The sequence below is a fragment of the Hippopotamus amphibius genome, chromosome 6 (genome assembly GCF_030028045.1).
Source record: "Hippopotamus amphibius kiboko isolate mHipAmp2 chromosome 6, mHipAmp2.hap2, whole genome shotgun sequence".
Classification (NCBI taxonomy): domain Eukaryota; kingdom Metazoa; phylum Chordata; class Mammalia; order Artiodactyla; family Hippopotamidae; genus Hippopotamus; species Hippopotamus amphibius.
Genome location: NC_080191.1, coordinates 73,116,122 through 73,142,581, shown reverse-complemented (window position 1 = coordinate 73,142,581; position 26,460 = coordinate 73,116,122). Strand labels below are relative to the sequence as shown.

At 35.1% G+C, this 26,460-nt stretch overlaps 1 protein-coding gene across 5 annotated transcripts in view; it reads left to right on the top strand.

Moving 5' to 3' along the window:
• Positions 1-26,460, top strand: part of SNX14 (sorting nexin 14) — a 75,497-nt gene that overhangs the window by 6,020 nt on the left and 43,017 nt on the right. For 3 of the 5 annotated variants that reach the window (XM_057738118.1, XM_057738119.1, XM_057738116.1), the window contains exons 2-8: positions 11,067-11,187; positions 12,292-12,368; positions 12,450-12,528; positions 15,855-15,898; positions 17,850-17,937; positions 21,031-21,115; positions 25,479-25,635. In XM_057738118.1, the coding sequence (XP_057594101.1) occupies positions 11,067-11,187; positions 12,292-12,368; positions 12,450-12,528; positions 15,855-15,898; positions 17,850-17,937; positions 21,031-21,115; positions 25,479-25,635 (651 nt within the window). Of the gene's footprint in view, positions 1-5,739; positions 5,846-11,066; positions 11,188-12,291; positions 12,369-12,449; positions 12,529-15,854; positions 15,899-17,849; positions 17,938-21,030; positions 21,116-25,478; positions 25,636-26,460 lie in introns of those variants that run through there. The other 2 variants (XM_057738120.1, XM_057738117.1) reach the window with 2 other exon arrangements.

The window sequence follows — 26,460 nt, the reverse complement described above, 5'->3', positions numbered from 1 at the left end:
GCATCTTTTCATATGTTTGTTGGCCATCTGTATGTCTTCTTTGGAAACATGTCTGTTTAGGTCTTCCGTCCATTTTTAGATTGGGTTGTTTTTTTGATATCGAGCTGCATGAGCTGCTTGTATATTTTGGAGAGTAACCCTTTGTCAGTTGCTTCATTTACAAATATTTTCTCCCATTCTGAGGGTTGTCTTTTTGTCTTGTTTATGGTTTCTTTTGCTGTGCAAAGCTTTTAAGTTTCATTAGGTCCCATTCGTTTATTTTTTATTTTTATTTCCACTATAGGATGTGGGTCCAATAGGATCTTGCTGTGATTTATGTCATAGAGTGTTCTGCCTATGTTTTATTTTTGTTTATTTTGTTTTTTCTGTTTTTTTTAAATAAATAAATTTATTTATTTATTTATTGACTGTTGGGTCTTCGTTGCTGCACGTGGGCTTTCTCTAGTTGTGGCGAACGGGGGCTACTGTTCATTGCAGCGCACTGGCTTCTCATTGCAGTGGCTTCTCTTGTTGTGGAACACGGGCTCTAGGCATGTGGGCTTCAGTAGTTATGGCACATGGGCTCAATAGTTGTGGCTCTCGGGCTCTGGAGCACAGGCTCAATAGTTGTGGCACACGGGCTTAGTTGCTCCACTGCATGTGGGATATTCCTGGAGCAGGGATTGAACCCGTGCCCCCTGCATTGGCAGGTGGATTCTTAACCACTGAGCCACCAGGGAAGCCCTGCCTATGTTTTCCTCTAAAAGTTTTATAGTGTATGGCCCTGCATTTAGCTCTTTAATCCATTTTGAATTTATTTTTGTGTGTGGTGTTAGGAAGTGTTCTAGTTTTTTTTTTTTTTTTGTATTTTTTTTTTAATTTTTTAATTTTTTTTATTTTTTTGGGGGTACACCAGGTTCAATCATCTGGTTTTTTACACATATCCCCGTATTCCCTCCCTTCCTTGACTCCCCCCCCTGCGAGTCCCCCCCACCCTCCCCGCCCCAGTCCTCTAAGGCATCTTCCATCCTCGAGTTGGGCTCCCTTTGTTATACAGGAAGTGTTCTAGTTTCATTCTTTTACATGTAGCTGTCCAGTTTTCCCAGCACCAGTTATTGAAGAGGCTGTCTTTTCTCCATTGTATATTCTTGCCTCCTTTGTCAAAGATAAGGTGAACCTTATGGCCTGATTCCTCCAGCTGTGTTTTTCTTTCTCAAGTTTGCTTTGGGTATTCAGGGTCTTTTGCATTTGCATACAAATTGTAAAATTTCTTGTCCTAGTTCTGTGAAAAATGCCATTGGTAATTTGATAAGGATTGCATTGAAACTGTAGGTTGCTTTGGGTAGTATAGTCATTTTCACAATGTTGATTCTTCCAGTCCAAGTACATAGTATGTCCCTCCATCTGTTTATATCATCTTTGACTTCTTTCATCAGTGTCTTACAGTTTCATGCATACAGGTCTTTTGCCTCCTTAGGTAGGTTTATCCCTAGGTATTTTATTCTTTTTGTTGCAATGGTAAATGGGAGTGTTTCCGTAATTTCTCTTTTTGATCGACCATATGACCCAGGAATCCCACTACTGGGCATATACCCAGAGAAAACCATAATTCGAAAAGATGCATGTACCACAGTGTTCATTGAAGCACTATTTACAATAGCCAGGACATGGAAGCAACCTAAATGTCCATCAGTAGATGAATGGATAAAGAAGATGTGGTACATATATACAGTGGAATATTATTCAGCCATAAAAAGGAATGAAATGGAGTTATTTGTAATGAGGTAGATGGACCTAGAGTCTGTCATACAGAATGAAGTAAGTCCGAAAGAGAAAAACAAATACTGTATGCTAAAGCATATATATGGAGTCTAAAAAAACGGTACTGATGAACTCAGTGTCAGGGCAAGAATAAAGACGCAGATGTAGAGAATGGACTTGATGTGGTAGGGGTGGGGGGGAGGCTGGGATGAAGTAAGAGAGTAGCATTGACATATATACACTACTGAATGTAAAATAGATGGCTAGTGGGAAACTGCTACATAGCAGAGGGAGATCAGCTCAATGCTTGTTGTTGACCTAAAGGAGTGGGATAAGGAGGGTGGGAGGGAGGCTCAAGAGGGAGGGGCTGTGGGGATATATGTATAAATACAGCTGATTCACTTTGTTGTACAGTGGAAGCTGGCACAACATTGTGAAGCAACTACACAACAATAAAGATCTAAAGAAAAAAACGCTTTTAAACATACAGCGATGTTGAAATTTACAGTGAATGGCCAATTATGTTTTGCCTAGATTTTACCAGTAATGTTTTACTGTATATTTTTTTTATTGGAGTATAGTTGATTTACAGTGTTATGTTAGTTTCAGGTGTACAACAAAGTGATTCAATTGTACATATACATATATTCATTCTTTTTTAGATTCTTATGTAGGTTATCACAGAATATTGAGTAGAGTTCCTTGTGCTATACAGTAGGTCCTTGTTGGTTATCTATCTTATATATAATAGTGTGTGTACGTTCATCCCAAGCTCCTGAGTTATCCCTCCATCCCATGTTTCCCCTTTGGTAAGCATAAGTTTGCTTTTGAACATTTTACTGTATCTTTATATGCTTTATCATATGTTTGTCAATCCATTACTCCATCCATAATGAATCTTATGTATAAAATCTTATTATTTACAAACCACTTTTTATGAGATCCAAATATGATCTTTTTAATCTGTTGCCTTTCCTCCCCCACTGCCTTTTTTTAACCTTGTAATTTATTTGTTGAGGAAACTGGCCATTTGTTCTGTAGAGTTTTCCACAGTTTGGCTTTTGCTGATTGCATCCCTGTGGTGTTTTTGGGCATGTTCTTTTCCCTTTGTGTTCCCTGTAAATTAGTAGTTAGGTCAAGAGGCTTCATTATTTTGATTTTTTTTTTTCCTTTAGTTAATGATGGTGTAGATTTAAAGATCTTGAACTGTTTAAAAAATATGCCTTTCTTATGTGTATTTATTTTTAAAGGAAATCAAGTCTTTTTTAAGAATTAATTAATTTATTGACTGCATTGGGTTTTCATTACTGTGCGTGGGCCTTCTCTAGTTGCCGTGAGTGGGGGCTACGCTTCATTGCGGTACGTGGGCTTCTCATTGTGGTGGCTTCTCTTGTTGCAGAGCACAGGCTCTATGTGCAAATGGGCTTCAGTAGTTGTGGCATGTGGGCTCAATAGTTGTGGCTCACGGGCTCTAGAGCACAGGCTCAGTAGTTGTGGTGCATGGGCTTAGTTGCTCTACGGCATGTGGGATCTTCCCAGAATAGGGATTGAACCTGTGTCCCCTGCATTGGCAGGCAGATTCTTAACCACTGCGCCACCAGGGAAGTCCCTTTTATGGTGTATTATTCTTTACTTTATGATATAATGTTAGTTTTAGATAACTGACATTTTACTTAGTACTTTATATCTATATTTATAAGTAAAATAGACCTAATGATTTGCTTCTATTATCTTTATCATGTTGGGGAATTAAAATTATATTAATCCTTTAAAATTAGCAGCTTTTTCTTATCCCCGCCCCCACCCCCCGCCCCAAGCAGTCTATATAAAGTAGAGATTATCTGTTTTATGAAAGTTTGGTAAAACCATTTGGGCTAGGAACCTTTTTTTGTAGCCAGGTTTCTGATTATATTTTAATTCCTCTAGTGATAATTGGTCTATTAAAGTTATCTAGTTCTTCACTTCCTAATTTCTAGCATTTTTGTCTTTTTCTAAAAATTTATGTTATATAGGTTATCTAATTTAAGAACATATAGTTGTTTATAGTCTTACTCCTCATTTCAGTTATAGCTATGATTATATCTTTTTCATTCTGTATTGTATATATATATGCTGTCTTTTTCTTTTATTCCCTCATCTGTCTTGCTAAAACCTTGTGTTTCTCAGTTTTGGTTTTGAAATTTCCAAGCATACATTAAAAAAAAAAAAGAGAGTACAAGGAATCTCTAAGCACCCATCACTCAGCTTCAATAACCATCAGTATTTTAAAAAATCTAATCTTCCTCCCAGTAAAAAAAATTATCTTACAGAAAACCATAACTTTACAAAATTAATGATAATTCTTAATGTCTTCTAATAACCAGTCCATAATCAAATTTTCGTAATTATATAAAAATTTGTAGTGCATTTGTTTTGATCAGAATCATTACTAGGTCCTGTGTGTAGTTGCTGCATTTCTTAAGCTTTTGTGAATATCTTATAATATAGATCAAAAGTTGGCAAACTTTTTCTGAATAGTGTCAGAGAATAAATATTTTAGGCTTTGCAGGCTACATCAGGTCTCTGTCCCATATTATTTTTTAAATTAACCCTTTAAAAATGTAAAAATCTTTCTTAGCTTGAGGGCTATACCATAAGCCATAGTTTTTCAACCCTAATTTAGAACATTCCTCCTCAGCCACTCTTGTTTTCCCCCTTGCTATTGACTTGCTGAACAAATTGGGTCATTTGTTCACACTTTGGATTTTGCTGATAGTTTCCTTGTGGTATCTTGTTTTTTTTTACTCTCCACCTGCACCTTTATATTTTTTGTAGACAGGGAGTTAGATTTATAGGCTCAGTTAGATATTTATTTATTTATTTATTTGGTGCAAGAGTACCTCAGTGATGCTGTGTACATCCTATTACATCGCATCGGATGGAGTTTCTGTGGATTCAGGTGATGACAAGCTGCCCAACAAACTTTCTCTTTGGTTTCAACATTTATTTACTCCCTGAATCAGTTACTTCATTCTAGGATGCAACATGATTTTTATTCTTTCATTCCCTCTATTTTTTAATTTAAATTTGTGTGTGTGTGTGTGTGTGTGTGTAGAATTGCTTTGCTCCATCTTCCATTAGGTCTGTTTAGTTACAATGAAGTACAGCTCAAGTTGGAAAAGTAGGATAAATGCTTACAGTTTTCTCTTATTAGTTTTGAGAGTAATTATTGGTGCTGTAGTAAGCTTCAGTAGTATCCAGTTAGAGGTGTGCTTATTTTATTAATTTTTCCAAAGAACCAGCTTATATTTTCTGTTTTCTCTTATCATTATTGTCTACTTTATTGATTTCTGCTCTTCTCTTCAGTGTTTCCTTCCTTTTAATATGTTTGGATTTGCATTCCCCACCCCATCCGTCTGAATGCTTAGCTTGTTGGTTTTCAGCATTTCTTTGTCTCTGATTAATGCAGGGTTTCTCAACCTCAACACTATTGATGATTTGGGTCAGAAAATGCTTTGCTGTGGGGGGGCTGTCCTGTACATTGTAATATATTTAGCAGAGTCTTGGTCTCTAGTCATTTGATGTAAGTACCATGCTTCCCTCCTCCCTCTCTTCACCATTGTAACAATCAAAAATGTCTCAGTATAGTGCTGAATGTTCCTTGGGCGGTGAGATCACCTTTGGTTGAGAACAACAGGATTAATGCATTTAATGCTATAGATTTCCTTCTTAAATAATGCCTGAGTTATTGCTTGCCCTAGTTATAGCAGTATGCATATTGCATGTAGTGTTTATTGTCATTCAGTCTAAGCACAGGTCTACAATTCCTAATCTGTAATTCTGAGATCCAAAAAGCTTTGAAGAAGTAACTTTTCCCTTCAGTTTGGCACCAGTTACATTTGATGACAAAAACTGACCTGAATAGACATGAAACTATTTATAGTATTTATTTCTGACATTTATTTCCTTATTGTTTATGTGTTTTCTGCAGAAATATTAATATCTGATTATGGAGTACTGTATGAGACCTTATTAACATATTATGCTATTTATGAAATATATACTATATAACTGTGCAAGAATCCTAAAAATTCTGAATTACGACTCTGGCTTAAAATGATTTTCAGTAAGTGGCTGTGGACATGAATTTCATAATTTCCTCTGTGAATATCTCTATAACCCAGTGAGTTAGTTTCCAGACTTAATATTTCTTTAAAGCTTGATGTCAAGTATGGTATTGGTTGGAGTGAAGCTTTGCGTAAAGGAATAGACAGAAGATTAGAAAGGTGAGTTGAGGTCAGATTGAAATGGACCATAAAGGTTTAAGTGGTTTGTGTTTCATTCTGCAGGCAATATTAAGCCATAGCAGTTTTTTTGAGTGAGTGATAACCATGTTTATGTTTTAAGTGCTGAGTGAGAGCATTTAATCATAGGTATGTAGTGGATGCATCTCAAGTATAGAATTGCCCTAGAAGCCTGGAGACCAGGCAGTTTCATCTAGTTGGGTGGTGCAGCCTTTGTCTCACAGCTTTTGCAATTACTTGGTCATTGTCTGTAACATGTAAGCATCTTTAATCATCCATCTTCACTTCTTACTACTTGGTGCTTTATTCCCCAATTCTGAAATCCCACATCTTCATGATATCTTCTGTAACCCTTTCTATTCCATGCTGCACCTGGGCAGTTGTCCCCAGTCAAAGAACTGGGATGGACGTGGAACTCACTTGTGTGCTTTCCTTCTCTTCAAGGTTCTATTCCTGTATTGCCTGTCATCCAGTGCTTAAAAGCAGTTGCTGCATGTGTTTTGTCCAGTTTTATAGTTGTTTATGGTGGGAAGGCAAGTTTGGTACCAATTCTTCTGTCAAGGAAGTAGAAGTCTCTTACGCCTTTGAAATATATACCATCTGTCTTTCTTGCTGATATTAGTCCAGGTCACTTGTACTATAAGTTTCTGGTTTATAGACTTTATCTCCATTTTAAATCCTGCCATCATTCTGGGTAACTTCAGTTTGCACAAGTAGCCCAGCGATACTGTAGTCTGTCTCGAGGTGACTCCTGTACAGTCTCCCACTTGGATCACCATATGGTGACCCTTGTTGTCACCAGAAGGTGTTCTACCTGTGCAGTCTTAAAAATCAAACCTCCCACTTACTGACCAGTGCCTACTTCTCTCATTCAGAAAAGCCTGCTTTTCCCAGCCTCCTGATTTCTCTGCCTTCTTCTTAGGCATTGTCCCTCTTCTGTTGTCACTTACTTTCCTATGTAGTTTAGAGTCAGTCTAGCTTAGATTCCATGGTCCATCACTTCACCCACTCTATAGCCGGTATCTTTGACTCTCTTTCCTCACATTCAACTCACCTGACAAAATCCAAATCTTGGGTCAGTGGTGCTGCTTGGCTTTTTTTTTTTTTTTTTTTTAGTGTTTATATCCTGGTTCCTGGATGTTGCTAGAGAAGATCCCACACCTGTAAATTTAACTCTTCAGCCTCAGGGCTGCTCAGCACTTCCCCAGATACCCTTCTGTTTACTTCTCAGCAGCTGTTTCAGAACTTCCCCAAACTTCTAGAACTTCCGTTCATGCCACCTTCGCCATTTACTCTCAGCATCTCCTGTTTCACTTAAAAGCCATCATATGGCTTTGAATCCCTGTTACCAGATCTACAGATTTGACTTCATTCTCATCAATCTATTCTTTCTCTGTTACTGAGAAGGAGATATCTCTTCCTTTTACAACTATTTCTTCTATTTTGGCTCTGAATCCCAACTACTTCTATCTTCTCTAGGAGAAAATAATTTTCAGTTATCTTTTCTCTCCTCTTTCTCTCTTTCCACCTTCTCTCCTATTAACATTTAAATGTGATCAGGTTTTACTAAACACCTTTCCTCATTGTCCCTCTGAAGCTAACACCTTAGCTCTTCTTTCCTTTAAAAAGAGCATTATCCACATTTACCATTCCACTTCCCCACCACTCTTCAATCTACTGCAGTCCTTTACCATTCTACTAAAATTGCTTTTGCCTAGTTCATCAGTGCCTCTCTTGTTGCTAAAACCGATGGACACTTCTCAATCTCTTACTTCATTTTACAAAAATTTGATCTTAACTACTTCATCACTGTTGAAATGTTTTCTTTTTTTTTTTTATGTTGACAGCCTTTTTGACTTGACCCCCAGTTTTTTTCTGAACTCTTCTAATTACTAGATTTCTTTATGGATTCCTCTTGTTCTGCTTATTCCTTAAATGTGTTATGTTGTCTTCTTTTTTCATTCTGCAGCTTTTCCCTGGTCATGTCATTCATTCCCATGACTTCAGTGATCTTTATACTGGTAATTCCCAAACCTTTACACTTGGCCCATACTCTCTGCAGAGATCTAAACGACCCAGTATTTGGTTCTAGAACATTTCTGTTTGGCATGTCTTGAGATATCTGAAATTCAGTATGTCCAATGGGAACTAATTTTTTCTCTCTCCCTTCTTCTTACACCTAATCAACTACTTAGTCCTCTTAATTCTTTCTCCTAGATGTCTCAAAACAGTCAGCTTCTTTTTATCTCTAAGTCTCTTCCCTAGTACAGGCCATCTGTAGACTCTCCTAGATTAATTACTTCAGCAGCTTCCTAATTAGCCTCTTTGTTTCTAGTGTTGGTCATTCTCCATATTGCCACTTGAGTGTCTTCTGATTATACTGATCATCTGATGGTACTACTGTCTTGTTTAAAAGTCTTAAAAATTCTTAAGGATGCAGATGCAGAGAATGGACTGGAGGACATGGGGTTGGGGGGCAGGGGGCGGAGGGGAAGCTGGGACGAAGTGAGAGAGTAGCATAGACATATATACACTACCAACTGTAAAATAGATAGCTAGTGGGAAGTTGCTGTATAACAAAGGGAGATCAACTCGAAGATGGGTGATGCCTTAAAGGGCCAGGACGGAGAGTGGGAGGGAGTCGCAGGAGGGAGGGGATATGGGGATATATGTATAAATACAGCTGATTCACTTTGGTGTACCTCAAAAGCTGGTACAAGAGTGTAAAGCAATTATATTCCAATAAAGAGCTTAAAAATAAAATAAAATAAAATAAAATATACAGACTACTATATATAAAATAGATAACTAATAAGAACCCACTGTATAGCACAGGGAACTCTACTCAATACTCTGTAATGACCTATATGGGAATAGAATCTAAAAAAGAGTGGATATATGTATATGTGTAAATTGTGGGAAGACATTCTGGAACCTTTTTGAAACATTGAAAATGTTGAAGTATGTGGGCCGATCGATGGGATTCAGAATGTCCTGCTTGAGCAGTGGAGGAGCTGAGGGTGCGGGGCGTGGAGACTAATATCACCCTGTTTGGTCCTGAGGGATGGCTGGTTAGCCAAAGACGGGTAAGATTCCTCAGAGGAGGAACAACCTAAGACAGGCACAGCCGCAGAGGGGCCAACAGGGGTGGTGCATAGAGCCTTCCTTATATCACCGTGTTTGGCCCTGGAGGATGACTGGTTAGCCAGAGACGGGTAAGATTCCTCAAGGGAGGAACAACCTAAGACAGGCACAGTCGCAGAGGGGCCAACACGGGTGGGGCACAGACCCTTAATCCTTCTGAGAGAGGTCTCCTGCCCCCAGGGCTGCTTTGCTCTCCACGCCCAGCTCAAACCCATGCCACGCCCAGCTCAAATCCACACCCAGCTCAAATCCACACCCTGCTCAAATCAGGACCCAGGAGGCAAAGATCATTGCCCCCAGTCATGTGAGGCCTTTGATTGTTTATGGGATTAACCTGGGAGTGTTAGACCCTTAGGCTATGCCGAGAACTCAATAAAAGCAACGTGGGATCAATCAGCGAGGCTCTTGATCCTAGAGGTCTTGAGTCCCCCGGTCCCATCTTTCTCTACAGTCTGTGTCTGTGTGTTCTTTAAGCTTGCGGCACCCATCACTTACCTCGAGTCGCCGAGTTGATCCCGGCAGTAAATGATTCACTTTGCTGTACTGCAGAAAGTAGCATAACATTGTAAATCAACTATACTCCAATAAAAATTAATTTTTAAAAAATTAAAAAAAAATGTCTTAAAAATTCTTAAAGTCTTCTTAAAACTCTTCATTGTCTCCTGGGTATTACTTAGCACTCTTGATGGTAGAGGAAAGAAACTCAACTCACACTAGGTTTGGCAAAGAGGGGACTCACTGGAAGGTTATGTACATGCAGAAAGAACTGGCGTGTAGCTGGGCCTCAGAGACACATAGAACCAGGATTTGGAATACTGCCAATACTTTCTTCACCTCCCGGATTTTTCTCCTCTCTGTGGATTGGCTTCATTCTCTTCTCACTACGTAGTGATTTGTGGACTGAAGAGCTAGCACCAAAGTTTTTACTGTACGGTTTAGACAGTTAAGAAACATAATGTGGTAAGCAGAATTTTAACTGTGTTGTTGAGGGCCAGTGTTTCACAAAATCATGGTAACTGAAATTTATGCATATCAGAACTGTGCAATGGGAAGACTGACTGTATTGAGACACCTTAACATGACTTATTATATGACACTATGTTATATGGCTTTGGCTTGATTTTTTTAGATTTATCTCAAGGCTACTTCTTCCTTGGAACTGTGCTCAGATCTTAGTCCACGTAGCTCTCTTAGGTTTGGATTCCCTTGCCTCTTCCCCAGTCCCTCGTTCCTCAACTCTGTCCTCTTCTGGTTTTCTCCTACTCACTCTGTAAGTTTTCCCATAGACACAACTTTCTGTGAAAAAAGCTTCTCTGTCTTTTCAAATTTGGGTTGTGTATTCTGCCTGAGGTGTTCTCATATCATGCACACTCTCTCTGTCATAATATAGAACACATCATCACACTGTATTATTGTATTCATTTACTTACCTGTTACACCTACCAGATAGTGTTTTCCATGCAAATAGAGACCATGGCAGTGCTGTTCCTTACTGTATCCCCAGATACAGAGCCTAGTACTGTATAGCACAAAATGGGCACTCAGTAAAATTGATTTAATGAAAAATAATCAGAATTTTGGTGGGGTTTGAATTCTGTACTATCATTAGAAGGTATTCTGGAAAAAATGTGGTGTTGGCTAGTTAAACATGACAACCTAGGAACCAAATTATGAAATATTGAAAATTTGTACTTTATATTTTTAATAAGATACACATTTGATAGCATACGTTCTGTGATTCTTATAGTTAGTAAATACATTAGAGAAAATCATGACTGGAGAAATTGCTTCAGCCTGGTATGGTAGGTGCTTAATTAAATACTTGTGAAATCAGTGAAGGGGCAAATTAGTGTTATATGCTTTTTTTGCTTCTAATAATTACCTTCATTTATTTCTAAGGTATCTTCATGTTTTAATGATCTTCTGGTCCTTTGTTGCTGGAGTTGTCACATTCTACTGCTCATTAGGACCTGATTCTCTCTTACCAAATATATTCTTCACAATAAAATACAAACCCAAGGTAAAATAGATGTGTTCTTACTTTTAAAAGAGTTTGTGTGCTGTTCGATATTGTTCTTGAAAGCATGTTAAAGCAGTGATTTTTTTTAAAAAATACGTCTGCTATTATTTAATAATGGAAGACATCAGAACATTTTTAAAGCGAAATTTGCATACGTGTATATTTTTAAAGTATATAGTTCTCCCAGGAGGAGCTATAAAAAGAAAATTAAAAAATTCTCAGAAAATTGGAATCCACAATTTTAGAGTGTTCTCTAACTGCATATTAACTGTGAGGACAGTAAGTTGAAACAGAGATTCCCAAAGTTGGTTGTACAGTAGAAACACCTGAGGAATCTTTCAAAAAAATACAAATTCCTGGGCCCTGCCACTAGATTTTGATTAAATAGTTCTGGGTTAGGGCCTTGTAATTAATACTTGTTAAAAGCCTGCCAGGTGATTCTGAGGCACAGACACAATAAGGGAACTAATTTTTCCCTAAATGTTTATTTGCTCCATAGAAACAAATAATTAGGCTTTTTGCTTAACGAAAATAATTAGTATTTCTGAACTTTGATAAAGTTGGTAGTGTATTGAGTCTGTCTCTGATAGGCAGAGTCTTTAGTTTGTAGATCAGGATTGGCAGGATATCCTGACATTTCAGGTTGGTTGATATTTCTGCTCAGAGGAAACACAGCAGAAAGTGGTGCCCGTATTTGGTCAGGAATCATCCTAGTTATCACATATCTTCTCCCTCATTGAATTCAAGTTTTCGGAGAAATAGAAAATAATTTTTTCTTATACCTTTGCAGTAGAGTATCATTTTCAAATATAGATTGATTTTTTTTTTAATAAGCCAGTTTAACAATTGACTTTAATTTTAAGCTTGAAAATTTGGCTTAGTTATTGTAAAGCATTTCATTAGGTATTTTTTCCCTGTTGGCAGTTTGGTATAGCAACTGTTATTTATCATAAAGAATGGTTTCAGTGTTAAAGCAGACAATAAAAAAGAAAAAATCATGTCCTTTGAATTCATACATTGATTAACAGGCTTTTGAAAAGTTGATTCTCCTTAGTAAATATGATATGTAAATTAAAGACAAATCTCCCTGTTTCCCTTTTTTAGCAGTTAGGACTTCAAGAATTATTTCCTCAAGGTCGTAGCTGTGCTGTTTGTGGTAAAGTGAAATGTAAACGACATAGGTAAGTTAAACACTTTTAATTTGTTGATCCTTCCAGTTACATTTTGGATTTCAAGCAATTTAACTGTATGATTTTCTTTAGGCCTGCCTTGCTACTTGAGAACTACCAGCCATGGCTAGACTTGAAAATTTCTTCCAAGGTTGATGCGTCTCTCTCAGAGGTAACTGATGTAATTAATATTGCTATGTATACCCAAGCAGAAAGTATTGGATATCTATGGAAAATTTAATCATGGAGTGTTTTAATATATGCCACCTAATCAATTCTTGGCTGGGTAGTTGATTGTTATACAGCTTGAATGGTCAACTAGAAATATTTTTGGATCCCATGTCTAATTTAAGTGGACGTTTTAGCCAAAGAAAGTACTGTTTTACCTGGTTATTGTTTACCCCTTATAAAAATAGTCATTTTTATGATAGGGCAGTAGAAATACCCATTTTGTAATTCCAGAGGAGACCTGAGCTACAAGGAGCAAAGGTGTATTTTACTGAATTGTTTCCCCATTTTTGACATTAACTTAAGGATAGAACAGAGAGTCAGATACACTTCACTGTCTGCATAATGTAGGAATAGAAAGTATGTTCTCTTATCTTTGTTCCAGTCATATTTTATATATATATTTTTGGTAACATATCATATTTTAGTTATTTCTTTGAGAGACTTGTTCTCTCCATCCATCTGAGAAAGCAGTCAGGTCCTTGAAGGCAGATAAGGGGTGTCATTTGTTCCCAGCACCAAGTGCAGGTGCCAGATACATTGTTGGTACCTGATAGATATGTACTGAATTAAACTGAATGCTCATTAGTTGAAGAATAGCATTAGGCAACTGAATCCTGCCTGATTGTCCTTTTTCCCAGTCTGTATCTTTCTTTGGCTAACAGTATGCTGCATAAATGCTAAACTGTTGGCATTTTTCTTTTTCATTTCTTTTGTAAGCTCTTTTTCATCCTCCAGATTCCCTGATTTAAGACTGTGCTGTGCAGTATAGTAGCCACTAGCCACATGTGGCTATTGATAAACACTTGAAATGTGTTAGTCCAAATTGAGATGTGCTGTATATGCAAAATATATACCGGATTTTGAGGACTTAGTAAGAAAAAAGAAATGTAAAATATCCTATTATATATTTTATATTGAATACATGTTGAAATGGTAATGTTTTGGGTATATTGGGTTAAATAAGATATATCATAAAATTAACTTCACCTGTTTCTTTTTACTTTTTAAAAAATGTAGCTACTAGAAAATTTGGAAGTGTATATGTGGCTCATTATATTTCTATTGAGTGCTGATTTGAGGTCTGTTGAAGGCAAGACTTCTAGGAAGAGTACTATTTGTTCTTTGACACTTCATTTCTTTATAAAAATTGAAAAAACTTATGTAAAGCTCTTAGCCTAGTGCCTGGCACATATTGGTGTTCAGTAAATACCAGCTCCAATATTTAAAAACATTTTCTGAGATCTTGCTATAGGCAGGAACTGGGCTAGGCCCTGGGAATAAAAAGAGAAATCGGGTATGGTTCCTTTCTTCTGGGAACTTCGGTCTAGGAGGGGAGGTAGACATACAAACAGACATATATAATATAATGTAATGCAGGCCATAATGGAAGAAATGTTCAAGGTATATCGTTAGTATAGAGGAAGAAGTGCATAACTGTTGAGAGGGGCAGTCAGGAAATATAACTAGAAGTTTGCCAGCCTGGTAGTGTGGGTAAGGGTATTTCAGGGTGTGGAAAGAGCTTTTGGAAGGAAAGAGAAGCTTTGAAACAAGCTGTTCAGCAAGCTGGAGAGTGAACTGTGAAGGAGGATGTGGGCAGTGAAGCGACCAGATGCTAGTAGCTGGTATTTATCCATCACTTACTGTATAGTAGATACTGTGCTAATCACTGCACTTGCATTATTCATGTAATCATACAACCTATGGAGTAGGTGCTATTATTGATGGTTTTACCAAAGCAAGGGTTTGTAGAGTTTTAATAATTTTATCAGATATCATAGCTGGTTGGTAGCAGAACTCGGTCTAAAACCCAGAACTGCCTTAGTTCTTAACAGATTTTTATATGGCCCTTTAGAAATCAAATCATCAGAAGAGTTGAAAGGCCACGCTGAAGGAGTTTCGTTGATCATGGAAGTCAGTGATTTTCAAATTGTGTAACTAGAGTTTTCAGGTGTGACTCACAGGATGCAGTGGGAGGTGAAAAGGAAGTAGATGGTCACAGGGGCTGGCATGCAGCTTTCTCTCACTCCTTCAAAATCAGTGCAGCTTCACTTGTCTTACTGTGGTATATTGTGGTTTAATATATTGAGGTTTCATGCAGGGGAGTGATGTGGTCAAGTACGTGTTTTAGATCACTTTGGCAGCTTCATGGAGGATGGAGGGGAGCTAGCTTGGAAGGAGGGACACTAGTTTAGAGGCTCTTGCTATATATAAGGATGAGAAGAAGAGGACCTGAACAGTGGAGCTGTAGAAAAGAGCTACTTGGGATGTAAAATCAGTAGGACTTATGATTGGATTTGGGGAATAACGTATTAATAATATGAAATTTAATGGTAAATTTTCTAGTCTCCTCTCTGTGTCCTAACACTGTCTATATGTCTCTTATTTTTCCAGGTGATATCACTAATGCTTAGTCTTTATAGTAAAAAATCCAAATCTTGTTGCCTTAGTATTTAGAGAGTCCACAGACTTCACTACTGCTGCAGAGAAGGTATATAGTCAGATTAGATATATTGTTTCATTCCCTTCCTAGTGTTTTTTAAAATTAAGGCCCACTGCTGCAAGTCCTTTTAAAAATTAAACTATACTCCTCCAGACCCAGGCTCAAGTAATGAAAGGTTTAACACCCAGGATTTCTTAAGTTTTGTTTTGTTACTTTTTCACATATAACTTACATTTTGATTTTAAATCTACAATTAAAATTTTCACAAAGTGAGAATATTCATATAACCAGCACCCAGATTAAGAAACAAAAACATTATTAGCACCCAGAAGTCCCCTTCATGCTCCCTTCTAGTCACTATCCTCCCTTCAGAGATAATCACTGACACCTAATTTTAACCCTGTATGTGTTATATATGTGTTTCTTCACTTTATTCTGGGAAAGGTAGGATGCAAAAGACTATCTATTGCTTTCCTTCTTTCCATACAACTTGTTTGGTTCAGTGAAGCTTCAGAGTCAGGTACAATTTAGGTTTTTAAAATTTTGTTTAAATTATAGGAATATTTTAAAATGTATGTCATTCTAATAGTAATTTTTCTTTTTTATGGAGTTTTATGGTTTTCAAAGTATTTTCCCATATGTTCTCTTTCATCATCACAACCATGTGAAGTTAACATATACGTTTTTTCATGTGAAAGTATGATATTAGATGTCAATATTTGGGATACTAAACTTATTTTTTGTTATATATTTCTTAGTAGTAGAGTTTATTTTCCCAGAATTAGTTAACTAACTTGAGTTTTCTTTGAAAAATAACTTCTGTGCAGGTTCTTGAATTAGTGTTGGAAAACTTTGTTTACCCCTGGTATAGGTAAGTTCTTTCTATAAGACCTTTGTTTATAGTGTAGTGAATAACATTATGTTAAGTGCGCTAATGCTGTGTTTTCAGTATAGGCCAGGATTTCTCAATTTTGGCGCTGTTGACATTTTAGGCCACGTAATTCTTTGCTGTGAGGACCTGTACTGTGCATTGTAGGGTATTTAGCCGCACCCCTGGCTTTTTCCCGGTGAGTGCTGGTTGTACGCCTTCCTCCCCCAATTGTGACCATCAAAAGTGTCTTCAGAGATTGCCAGATTTACCTGGGAAGCACAGCGGTCCCAGTTAAGAACCATTGATGTAGGTAGTCAATCAACAGTTTAGTGATAGAAAAGAGGAAAAAACCCTAGGCTACTTTTTTGAAAGAAAAGTAATTGTGTAGAATTTCTCATGACCCCTGATTGTAGTGATTTACCATTTTGTATGCACTTGTTACATTTGAAATAGTTGTACATTTAGAGGAAAAATTTATATTCAGGTGTTTCATTAAATTGAAAATTAATTTCAATAGACTTTTCCTGGAAAATTAATATGTTTTGTTCCAAAGTAACTTTGTTTTTGGTATCTGATGTGGATATACAGGTGCCCTGTGCTTATGTAGCAGGATATGGAAAATACTCTAGATTTGGGGGAAAAAAAAGTCTAATTTGGCAATCAGAAATCCAAGTTATTTAATAAAATACATGTTCCCTTATGTAAGCATCATGTATTTAGTTATATATTTGAACACTTAAACCTGTATGGCTTATAGATGTAATATTTAATGATATCTACTCTAATTTTATATTGATTCAATGTATTTTGAATTTCCTAATCTAAAAATGCTAGTAGGGGACTTCCTTGGTCGTCCAGTGGTTAGGACTCGGCGATTTCACTGTTGTGGGCTTGGGTTTGGTCCCTGGTTAGGGAACTAGGATCCCACAAGCCACGTGGCATGGCCAGAATAAAAAAATGCTAGTAGTTGAGTTGATCTATAATGTATTAAAACAAATTTAATATTCAGTTTATATGTCATACTTTCCTAAAAAGCTTATATAAATTAATTTTTTACATTGGAGTCTGTCTTAAATATGGGGCATTTGCTGTGTAAGTAAAGTTGATGGTGAGGCCTTTTGTAAAATGAATGCTGTTGTAAAACCCCCTCACTGCCACCCCACCCCCACCCCTGCCCCCACATTATGACTCTTCAGACATAAAATCTGACTATATTTCTAAATGTTAAAGTGTGTATTTTCTCCTGTATAGCTATTGATGCTGTGATATCCCATTTCTTTAGTGGGGAGCATGATTGATACAGTTATCTTCCTTATTCTACCAAGAGGTTTAACAGTTAGCATCATTTTCAAGTTCAGAATATCACCATTATACATACCTTTCTTTCTTGCCTTTGATTAGGGAGGTGTCCTAATTCTTCTAGGGACCTCAAGGCTACAGGAAAACTCAGGAGAGGGTTGTCAAAATTTCTGTTTAAAAACATTTGAGTTTCAGTTTATTTTCTTTTTCAAATAGAAAACGCTTTTTTCCCTTATTTTTAGAATTAGTTTATATTATTAATCTATAAATATTTAACTTAAAATTTTATATGTAATTATGTTGCTTCTCAAAATTATTCTTTGTTTTATTTCTTAGATATTTCTTTGATGATGTTTGGAAAATGATCTTAAAAATCTCAAAAATATGACCACGTACATGTGAATGTCTGCAGGGAACTATATACTGTAATTTAGTTAACAGTAATTATGTCTTGGTACTGGAATTATGGGAGATGTTTATTTTCTTCTTTGTACATTTCTTTTGTTCTATAATGTAATGTATTGTTTATTAAGAAAAATAGTGTAAATAAGTAAATGGAAAAAAGTCAGTTCAAGACTTTTCTTGTTTTCTAGAAGGGGAACCTGTGTATTCTTTTGAACTTATAAATGCTTGCTTTTCTCTTCAATTGAAGGGATGTAACAGATGACGAGTCCTTTGTTGATGAACTGAGAATTATATTACGGTTTTTTGCATCTGTCTTAATTCGAAGGATTCACAAGGTATATATTTATAATGAGAAATTTGGGAATTTCTATACAGTATGTATTTGTTTTGTTCTTCACTTTTAATTTTTTTAGATTAAAAGGTAAATGGATTACTTTTGATTAATTGATCAATTTTGCTTTAATTTAATGTTTGGATATCTTGTTTTGTGGCAATTAGAAATAAAAAGACAACTAGAGAAAAAAAAAGTCATGTTCCAGTTAGATGAGTTTACTGAATACATGGTAATGATTATGATCTACTTTTTAAAAAAATTCAAGCCATATTTTATGTTTGAGTTTTTCTCTGTATATACTTAGTGTGTTGGCTGTAGACACAAATACTTGTCTACTGCCTTATCAGTTCAATAAAATTGAACATATTGACAATAAATTGGCATATCATATCTCTACCATTAGTACATAAAGATAAATCTTGTTAAATGTTTCTATACCTATTTGAGAAATGAAGAATACAGTTAAACACTGTAGCAAAGATATGCAAAAATTATGAACCAGTAGTTCACAAAAGAAAAATATAAAATGGCCGGTAAATGTTTGAAAATATGTTGTCTTATGTGAAATATAATCTTTTGATGAGATACTATTCTTTTGCCTATCATGTTGGGAAAGATAAAAATGAATGATAGTATCCAGCAGTGGTGATTTTGTGAGGAAACAGGCAAAAGCAAGTACAAATTCAAGCTGATATAACTCTTACACTGGATGGCAGTTTGTTAATCTTTATTAAAAGGCTTAAAAATGTCTATACTCCCAAATTTAATTCCATTCTTTTAGTATTTTTTAAAGAAGTAATCAGAGTAGTGTATAAAAATGTATGTTCAAAGATTCATTGCAGTATAGTTTATGATAAGGAAGACTGAAAAGGAAAACTGATGTCCAATGATAGGATTGTTGGTTGATTGAATATAATACATGCTAACTATAAAATCCTTTCTGTAGTTTTTGTGATTGCTTGCTTTCATTTGCCATAATGTTTGTGATTGGTTGTTTTCACTTAGCGTAATATTTTCTAGGTTTATTCATGTTGTCATGTTGTAGCTGTATCAGTAGTTATTCTTTTTCATGTTTGAACAATATTCTGTTGTATGGCAATGCACGTTTTGTTTATCCATCCCTCCACCCATCAGTTGGCTATCATGAATAATGCTGCCATAACGTTTGTGTACAAGTTTTTTTTTGGGGGGGAGTGGGATGGAATATTTGTTTTCATTTCTCTTGGGTTTACCTAGGAGTGTAATCGCTGGGTCAAATGGTAACTCTGTGTGTGACTTTTTGAGGAACTACTGGATTGTTTTCCTAAGTGGCTGTGCCATTTTGCATTGCTGCCGGCAGTGTTAGGGTTCTGATTTCTCCACATCCTTGCCAGAACTAGTTATTGTCTCACTTTGTGATCCTGACCGTGCTAGTGGCTGTGAAGCGGTATCTCATTGCGGCTTTGATTTGCCTTTCCCTATGACTAATCATGTTCAGCATCCTTTCAGATGCTTACTGGCTATTTGTGTATCTTTTTGGGGGGAGAAATGTGTATTCAGGTTCTTTGCCCTTTTTTTTAAACTGAGTTGTCTTTTAATTATTGAGATGTAAGAGTTCATTATCAATTCTGGATATACTTCCTTCATCAGGTATATGATTTCCAAATATTTTTTTTGACTTTCTGGACTGTTATGCTATATCTTCTTTCTTTTCATTTTATCTGTATATACTGTCCTGGGAGATAAGTGTGTCAGTATCATACCCATTTTATAGAAAGTTAGTAATACTTTTTGTCAGAGTTTCAGAGGTAGTTGATGGGCAAAGGAGTAGGCCTGGGTCATGTCATTCCTAGTACAATGTTATATCCTTGATAACATTGCCTGAATAATGTAAATTGGGAGTTTGGGGATAATGAGACAATCATTTAAGGTCCACAGTGTTTTTGTTCTTATTTTTTTTAAATCATTGTTTAGAGACAAACTGATTATTTTATCATTTTGATTTTGACCTGAAGTCTCTAAAATGGAACTTAACAGTGAAAATTTTCATGTGTGTTCTCAGAAGACAAGATGCTATAAAATATTTGAAAAGTAAAACATCTTATTTATTTGATATATATGAGACTAATTTATAATCACTGAGTACCAAGAGAGCAGGGATAAATGAAGAGTAGTGTTATTTGGCAGAGGTATACTACTAGCAAAAACATCCCCTCTTATTGAACATGTTTAATCTTGTACAGCCAAAAGATATCTGTAAACTGCTCTGGGTTTACTAGTAATTCACTGAAATTTGTGGGCATGTGATCCATTACGCTTACTAGATTTAGCAGCCTGTGTTTTTCCTCTTTCTTCATGAGGAATTTAAAAAGAATTGAAAAGTTAACACAAAACAACACTGTTGCGATACACTTTTCTCATGCCTTTGATGTTTTCAGCTTTGTGATGGAAGATAAGCCTGTTGAAGTCCAATAAACATGCTTTTTGGTGATTTACTTAATTTAAATTTGCAGGGCTTTTTTTGTTGTTGTTGTTATTTTATTTTATGTCTCCTTTATGTGTGTGCTTGTAAGCTCCCAATCCTCTCTTACTAACCTACTCTAGTCACTGCAGTTTCCAGCCTTTAAGTTGAAAAATGTCTGTGGGGAATGATGAAACTTAATATTATTCTAAAATAGAGTGCTTCCGTGTATCTTGAAACCAGGATTTATCTTGTAAGCTGAATGAAAAGTTTATTTTCAAGTGACCCTAGTAAACACAAATTTATAACCTCAAAGGGACAAGAAGTTACTTGAGATTTTTTTCTTGAATGCATTTAGAATGAACACATTAAAGATATGTCAAGAATAAAGATACTATTTTGTGAGAAAAATTTAGTGTATAGAGTATGCATATTAAAGTATGTTTTCATTACTGTTGTAGTAAAACTGTCTAAAGTTACAGCTACTATGATCCAAAAGTGTAAAGTGCTTTTAAATTATGTTTTTGAAAGATTCCCAATAATACCACAGATTTTTAAGATCATATGTTCCAATATCTTAAATATAGTGTTCCTGCCATTGTAACTTAGTGATAATTATTTTAAAAGTTTTATTTTAATGTTGAATTTTTCTAGGTAGATATTCCATCTATTATTACCAAGAAACTATTAAAAGCAGCAATGAAGCATATAGAAGTGATTGTTAAAGCCAGTCAAAAAGGTAATACAGTTTTCTGCTATAGTTTGAGTGGTTTTTGTTTTTATATACCAACTTTCACCTTAAATATCTAAGTCTGAGTACTGATAAATTAAGTGATATATTCACAAATGCTGTGAGAGTATTCGCTTAAACTGAAATCCCTTTCAGTAGTTTGTTAACATATAAGTGATTTTGAGAACTCAAGAATTTATGAAAATTAAGGTACACGCAGTTAATTTTTAGATATATTATTGAAGAATCTTGTCTTTTTTTAAATGGTAGTCTGTTGCCTTCATTACTTCCTTTGAGGTATCTCTCACATCTCTTCCTTCCTTTTTCCTTAATGATTGCTATGGTTTTGACATAGCCTATCCTATATACTGCTACAATGTTTATTTCACAATGCTACAATTCTGTTATGTTACCTCCCCACTAAAAAAAAAAATTAGTGACTGCTGCAGAGTCAAAACTGTCCTATATTTTAAACCCTTTCCTATTTAGTCAAGTATTTTGATCTACTCTTGTCCTGTACTATGTATGATACTTTAGCCAGGATGACCTGTTTGCAGTTTCTCATGTGTGTCCTGGCCTTTATACTGTCATGATGTACACGTAGCGTATATTCATCAAACGTTTGCTGATTGGATGAAACCTTCACTTGGGGGCTCTCAAGAGCACTTCTTGCTCTTAGATCAAGCTGAAATATACCTTTTAAGCAAAATTACTTATATGCTATATACTTAGTTCTTTGTAAGACTGAGATTTTCCTTGTGTCTGCATTTGGTATTTTTCTTTGCCAGTACTTTCCCAAGTTATGTTCGTGAGAATACTGCTCTCTGTAGATGACTGTGTGGAAGAGGTTTCATGGTCATATTTTCTGATAATTACAATGTATTGTATTCCTCTTCTGGAAATTCCCAGTGAGTACTAGCATTCCAAAATATTGCAGTAGTGCTGCAGCAAAGAAATAGCTTTAACATTGTTTAACCCAGCACATCCCAAACTCATTTGAGCATGGAACCGGTCTTCCCTCCCTCATTATGTCAGTTTATATAACCACAGTGTATTTGGGGGAATTGTATTCTAGGTAAGTGGAAGTTAAATTATTAGTTTATTTGTTCTTTTTTTTTTTTTTAAAGCTCTTTATTGGAATATAATTGCTTTACACTGTTGTGCTAGTTTTTGCTGTACAACAAAGTGAATCAGCTGTATTTGTACATATATCCTCATATTTGTTTTTTGGTATGAAAAATTTCTCAGGTATCGAGAAGCATTTCAAGTTACATATTTAAATTGTTTTGTGTTCATCTTATAACATTATAACAGTTATGTTTTACCTTCAACATAGTTAAAAAAAGGAAGTTTAAATATGTATAATGTAATTGTTAAAAAAATTAAACTTTTAAAATCATTGTCCTGTCACTGGCAAAAACGTACCAGAAGGTAGTAACTTTGTTGTAGCCATTTTGTTAAGGCTGCTTTACTGTCAGAAAAAAAAAATAGGAAGAGTGTTGTTTTTTTTATTAGTAAATTTTACTTCTTAGAGCAGTTTTAAGTTTACAGAAAAATTGAGCAGAGATTATAGAGAGTTCCCATGTACTTCCCCCTTCTCTATTAACACCTTGCATTGCTTGGTACATTTGTTGCAACTGATATGCCAGTATTGATACATTATTATTAACTAAAGTCCATAGTTCTATTAGGGTTTTACTCTTCATAGTGTGCATTCTATGGATTTTGAAAATGCTTAATACCATGTGTCCATCATCACAATATCAAACTGAATAGTTTCACTGCCCCCCAAGTCCCCTGTATTTCACCTGTTCATCCCTCCCTCCTTCATGAACCCCTAGCAACCACTGGTCTTTTTATTCTTTCTACAGTTCTGCCTTTTCCAGATGTCATACAGTTGGAATCATACTGTAGCCTTTTCAGACTGGCTTCTTTCATTTAGAACTGTGCATTTAAGGCTTCTCCATGTCTTCTCATGGCGTTGATAGCTCATTTCTTTCTATTCCTCAATTATATTCCATTGTATAGATGTACCAGTTTGTTTATCCATTCACCTTTTGAAGGATATCTTGGTTGCTTCCAATATGTTGGCAGTTATAAATAAAGCTGCTATAAACATTTGTATGCAAGTTTTTGTGTGGGAAAATTGTTTTTAATATGGTCTTCATTTTGTTTTAAAGACAAACACTTTGAACTCAGGATATGAATAAATGGAGTCATCTTTTTATTTTTAGTTGAATTGATCAATTTAATAAAATCTCCAAGTTACTTTGTTTCTATGAGAGTGCTGTTATATATATAGACAGACCAGTTTGACCGAAATTTATCTTTGAGTCTTTGGGAGAGAGGGGATGCTAATTTGCTCCTATTCATGTAAAAAATGATCCTCAATTACAAAATCACCATAAAATGCTAGATTGGCTTCATTAATGACATTGTAATTAATGAAATCCATAGAATTAAAAGGCCAGAGAATTAGGAGGACTTCATTTCCTCCAAAGGTCCTGGTGTTCTAAATATGACAACAGTGAATTTGACTTGTAAGAAGGGTTTTCAGGTTTTTGAATTTTTTTTCTCTTTCATGCATGAATTTGTTTTCTGAATTCTTTGGCCCCACAATTGTGTATACACAGGAAATAATTAAAGGTTCAGCTCTTTATCCATATTCATTTTTACTCTCTTGGTGTTTTCTCCTTAATCTGTCTCTTGAGAGTAGGAATCACAAGGAGGTTTTCTATGTAAGTACTTCTGTCACCCTTAGAAATGTTGAAAATATATACATTAGAAGCATTGGTTTAATTTAAATTCATTAGTAATTGAAGAACTTTATATCAGTCTTTCATCCTAAAGATATCTCTTTGTCATGGATTCTGGGGACTTTTCCTTTTGTGGTCTGATAACTGCCCACTGACTAGACAAGAGATATACTGGTGATTAGTGAGGATTAATCCATGCCCTGTTTTTCAGTATCTATATTTTGCTTATATTCCCAATTAAAGTTTTCTTCCCCCCTATTCTTTTTATCTTTTGCCTGATTTGTTTATTTTTTCATTACCTAGGACTATGAAAATCTCTCACATCTGACAGATGTTGAGTAGATTCCCATCTAGTGATTTAGTTTATATATTATGTGTGAATGCTTAATCTCACCAAATATTATAATTGTGTATTTTGCATGGCAGTTTTTCAGTGTTAACTATTTAATGACTGTTTACTGAGGTGGAAACAGGCTTAAAGGGATTATATCATTCAAGATCATCAGTTAGTAAAGAAGTAGAACTGGGATTTAGCATAGCTTAGTCTTCTTATTTTAAATCCCTGCTTATGATATAAATGTTTTAAAGACCTGTACCCCAAATTCTTGGGGCAGAGAATGCTTGGTAAACAATTGTATAATTACAAAATAAAATGCATTCTTATAAAAACTATGTCCTCCTTTGCCAGTCCTCCTCTTGTACCTCTGACTCAGGTAGCCTTCATTTACCTTCTTAGTTCTCACACCGTTAGAATGTATGCATTGGTTTTTATTTGGTAAATGTGCTTGCATTCTCTCAATAAAAATAGAAATAAGTAGTGAAAAATAAATGCCATTGAATTAGGGTTAAGATGCCTGTGACTGATTCCATGATTTTAAAACTTGGCCCAGAATGCAGATGGGGAAAGCATGACTTGTTTTTCTCCTGCTCTTTTGGGGTCTGTAAAAAGAAATCACAGTACTATTACTTTTAAGTTTTAAAGTATTAGTTTAGTGCTTGGTTTAGCCTAGTCCTTTTAAGAAACCTTTTTGTTATTGTAACTTTTATCATCAGTTAACATTTATCAAGTAATCTAACTTCATGGACTTCTACTTCTGTTCCTTGTGTCCTATACTGTGGGCAGAAGATACAGAACTTAACCAAGGAAGCTAGTTTCTATATTATAATTGCTTTAAAGGGTTACATGAATGATTTTGATTTGAACTTTAAGAAGGATTTTTTTTCCATATTTGCAGAGGATGAACAAGATATAACGTTTGATAACGAAAACTTTGTGTGTGCTAGAAGACGTTTTCTATAGTTTTTTCCACTTTACAAATTTTACTCTTATTTAATATAATTTATAGTGGCCCAGGTTTAAAGTTTTGTTTACCAAAGGTGAAAGGGCTTTTTTATTAATTAATTTTGAATAATTTAAAAACATCTGGCAAAAAGAAAAATTACTTTCTTTATATTCTTTTTGTGAAAGATTTCCCAGTAGAATACGTATTGGAAAGAAAGGAAGGCTAAAAAAGGAGTGGCTGTGTTAAATTATTTTCTAATTGTTGGTAGAAATGGCTGAAGTTACTTAATGTTGTTAACTTATTCCAATATTTATCTCTTATCTCTATTTATAGTAGAAAATACAGAGTTTTTACAGCAAGCTGCTTTAGAAGAATATGGTCCAGAGCTTCATGTGGCTTTGAGGAGTCGAAGAGATGAATTACATTATTTAAGGAAACTTACTGAACTGCTTTTTCCTTATATTTTGCCTCCTAAAGCAACAGACTGCAGGTATAAGTAGACTGGAAAATATCATAGTATTTACATACCATACCATATGTATGTTGCTATTCTTGATCATATAAAAGTACACTAAAACTTGAGGTTAGCCTATGATGTGAATAGTTTTTAATTTAAGGAATATAATTGATCAGGTCTTAAAATGTCATTTTAGGTACTAAGCATTCATGATGTGTTGTGTTGCTAAGAATTTTTTCTTCGAAACTGATCTTGGAAAATCAAAGACAAATGTAAAAAATTAATTTTCTTACTTGAGATCATTATACGTTGTTACTTCCTTGGTATTCCTTTTAAAAGTCATGCATATTCTGATTCACTGGCAGAAACACTTGGAACAAATTATACAGATAAGCTTGGGTTTTAAGGTATCCACCTGGGAAGTATAGTTAGAGGTCGTTTAGTCCAGCCTCCCTTGTTCCTGCAAGAGCATGTTTAGATTATTCCATAAAGTTACCTCATTGCTCTTATCCTAATAATCCTTAGAGAAAAAGACCATGGCTTATTTTTATTTATTTATTTATTTATTTATTTATTTATTTATTTATTTATTTAAATTGAAGTGTAGTTTATTTATAATATTAAGTTAGTTTCAGGTATACAACATAGTGATTCAGTGTTTTTATAGATTATAGTCCATTTAGAGTTATTACAAAATAATGGCTGTATTTTCCTGTGCTGTACAATACATACAATCATGGCTTATTTTTAGTGATGTACTTTAAATATTACTGTATTTTAATTGTAAACTATTTTAAATATTTTAATTAAAATCTGTTACTTTAAACATTGCTTTATAATATTAATTTAAATATTATA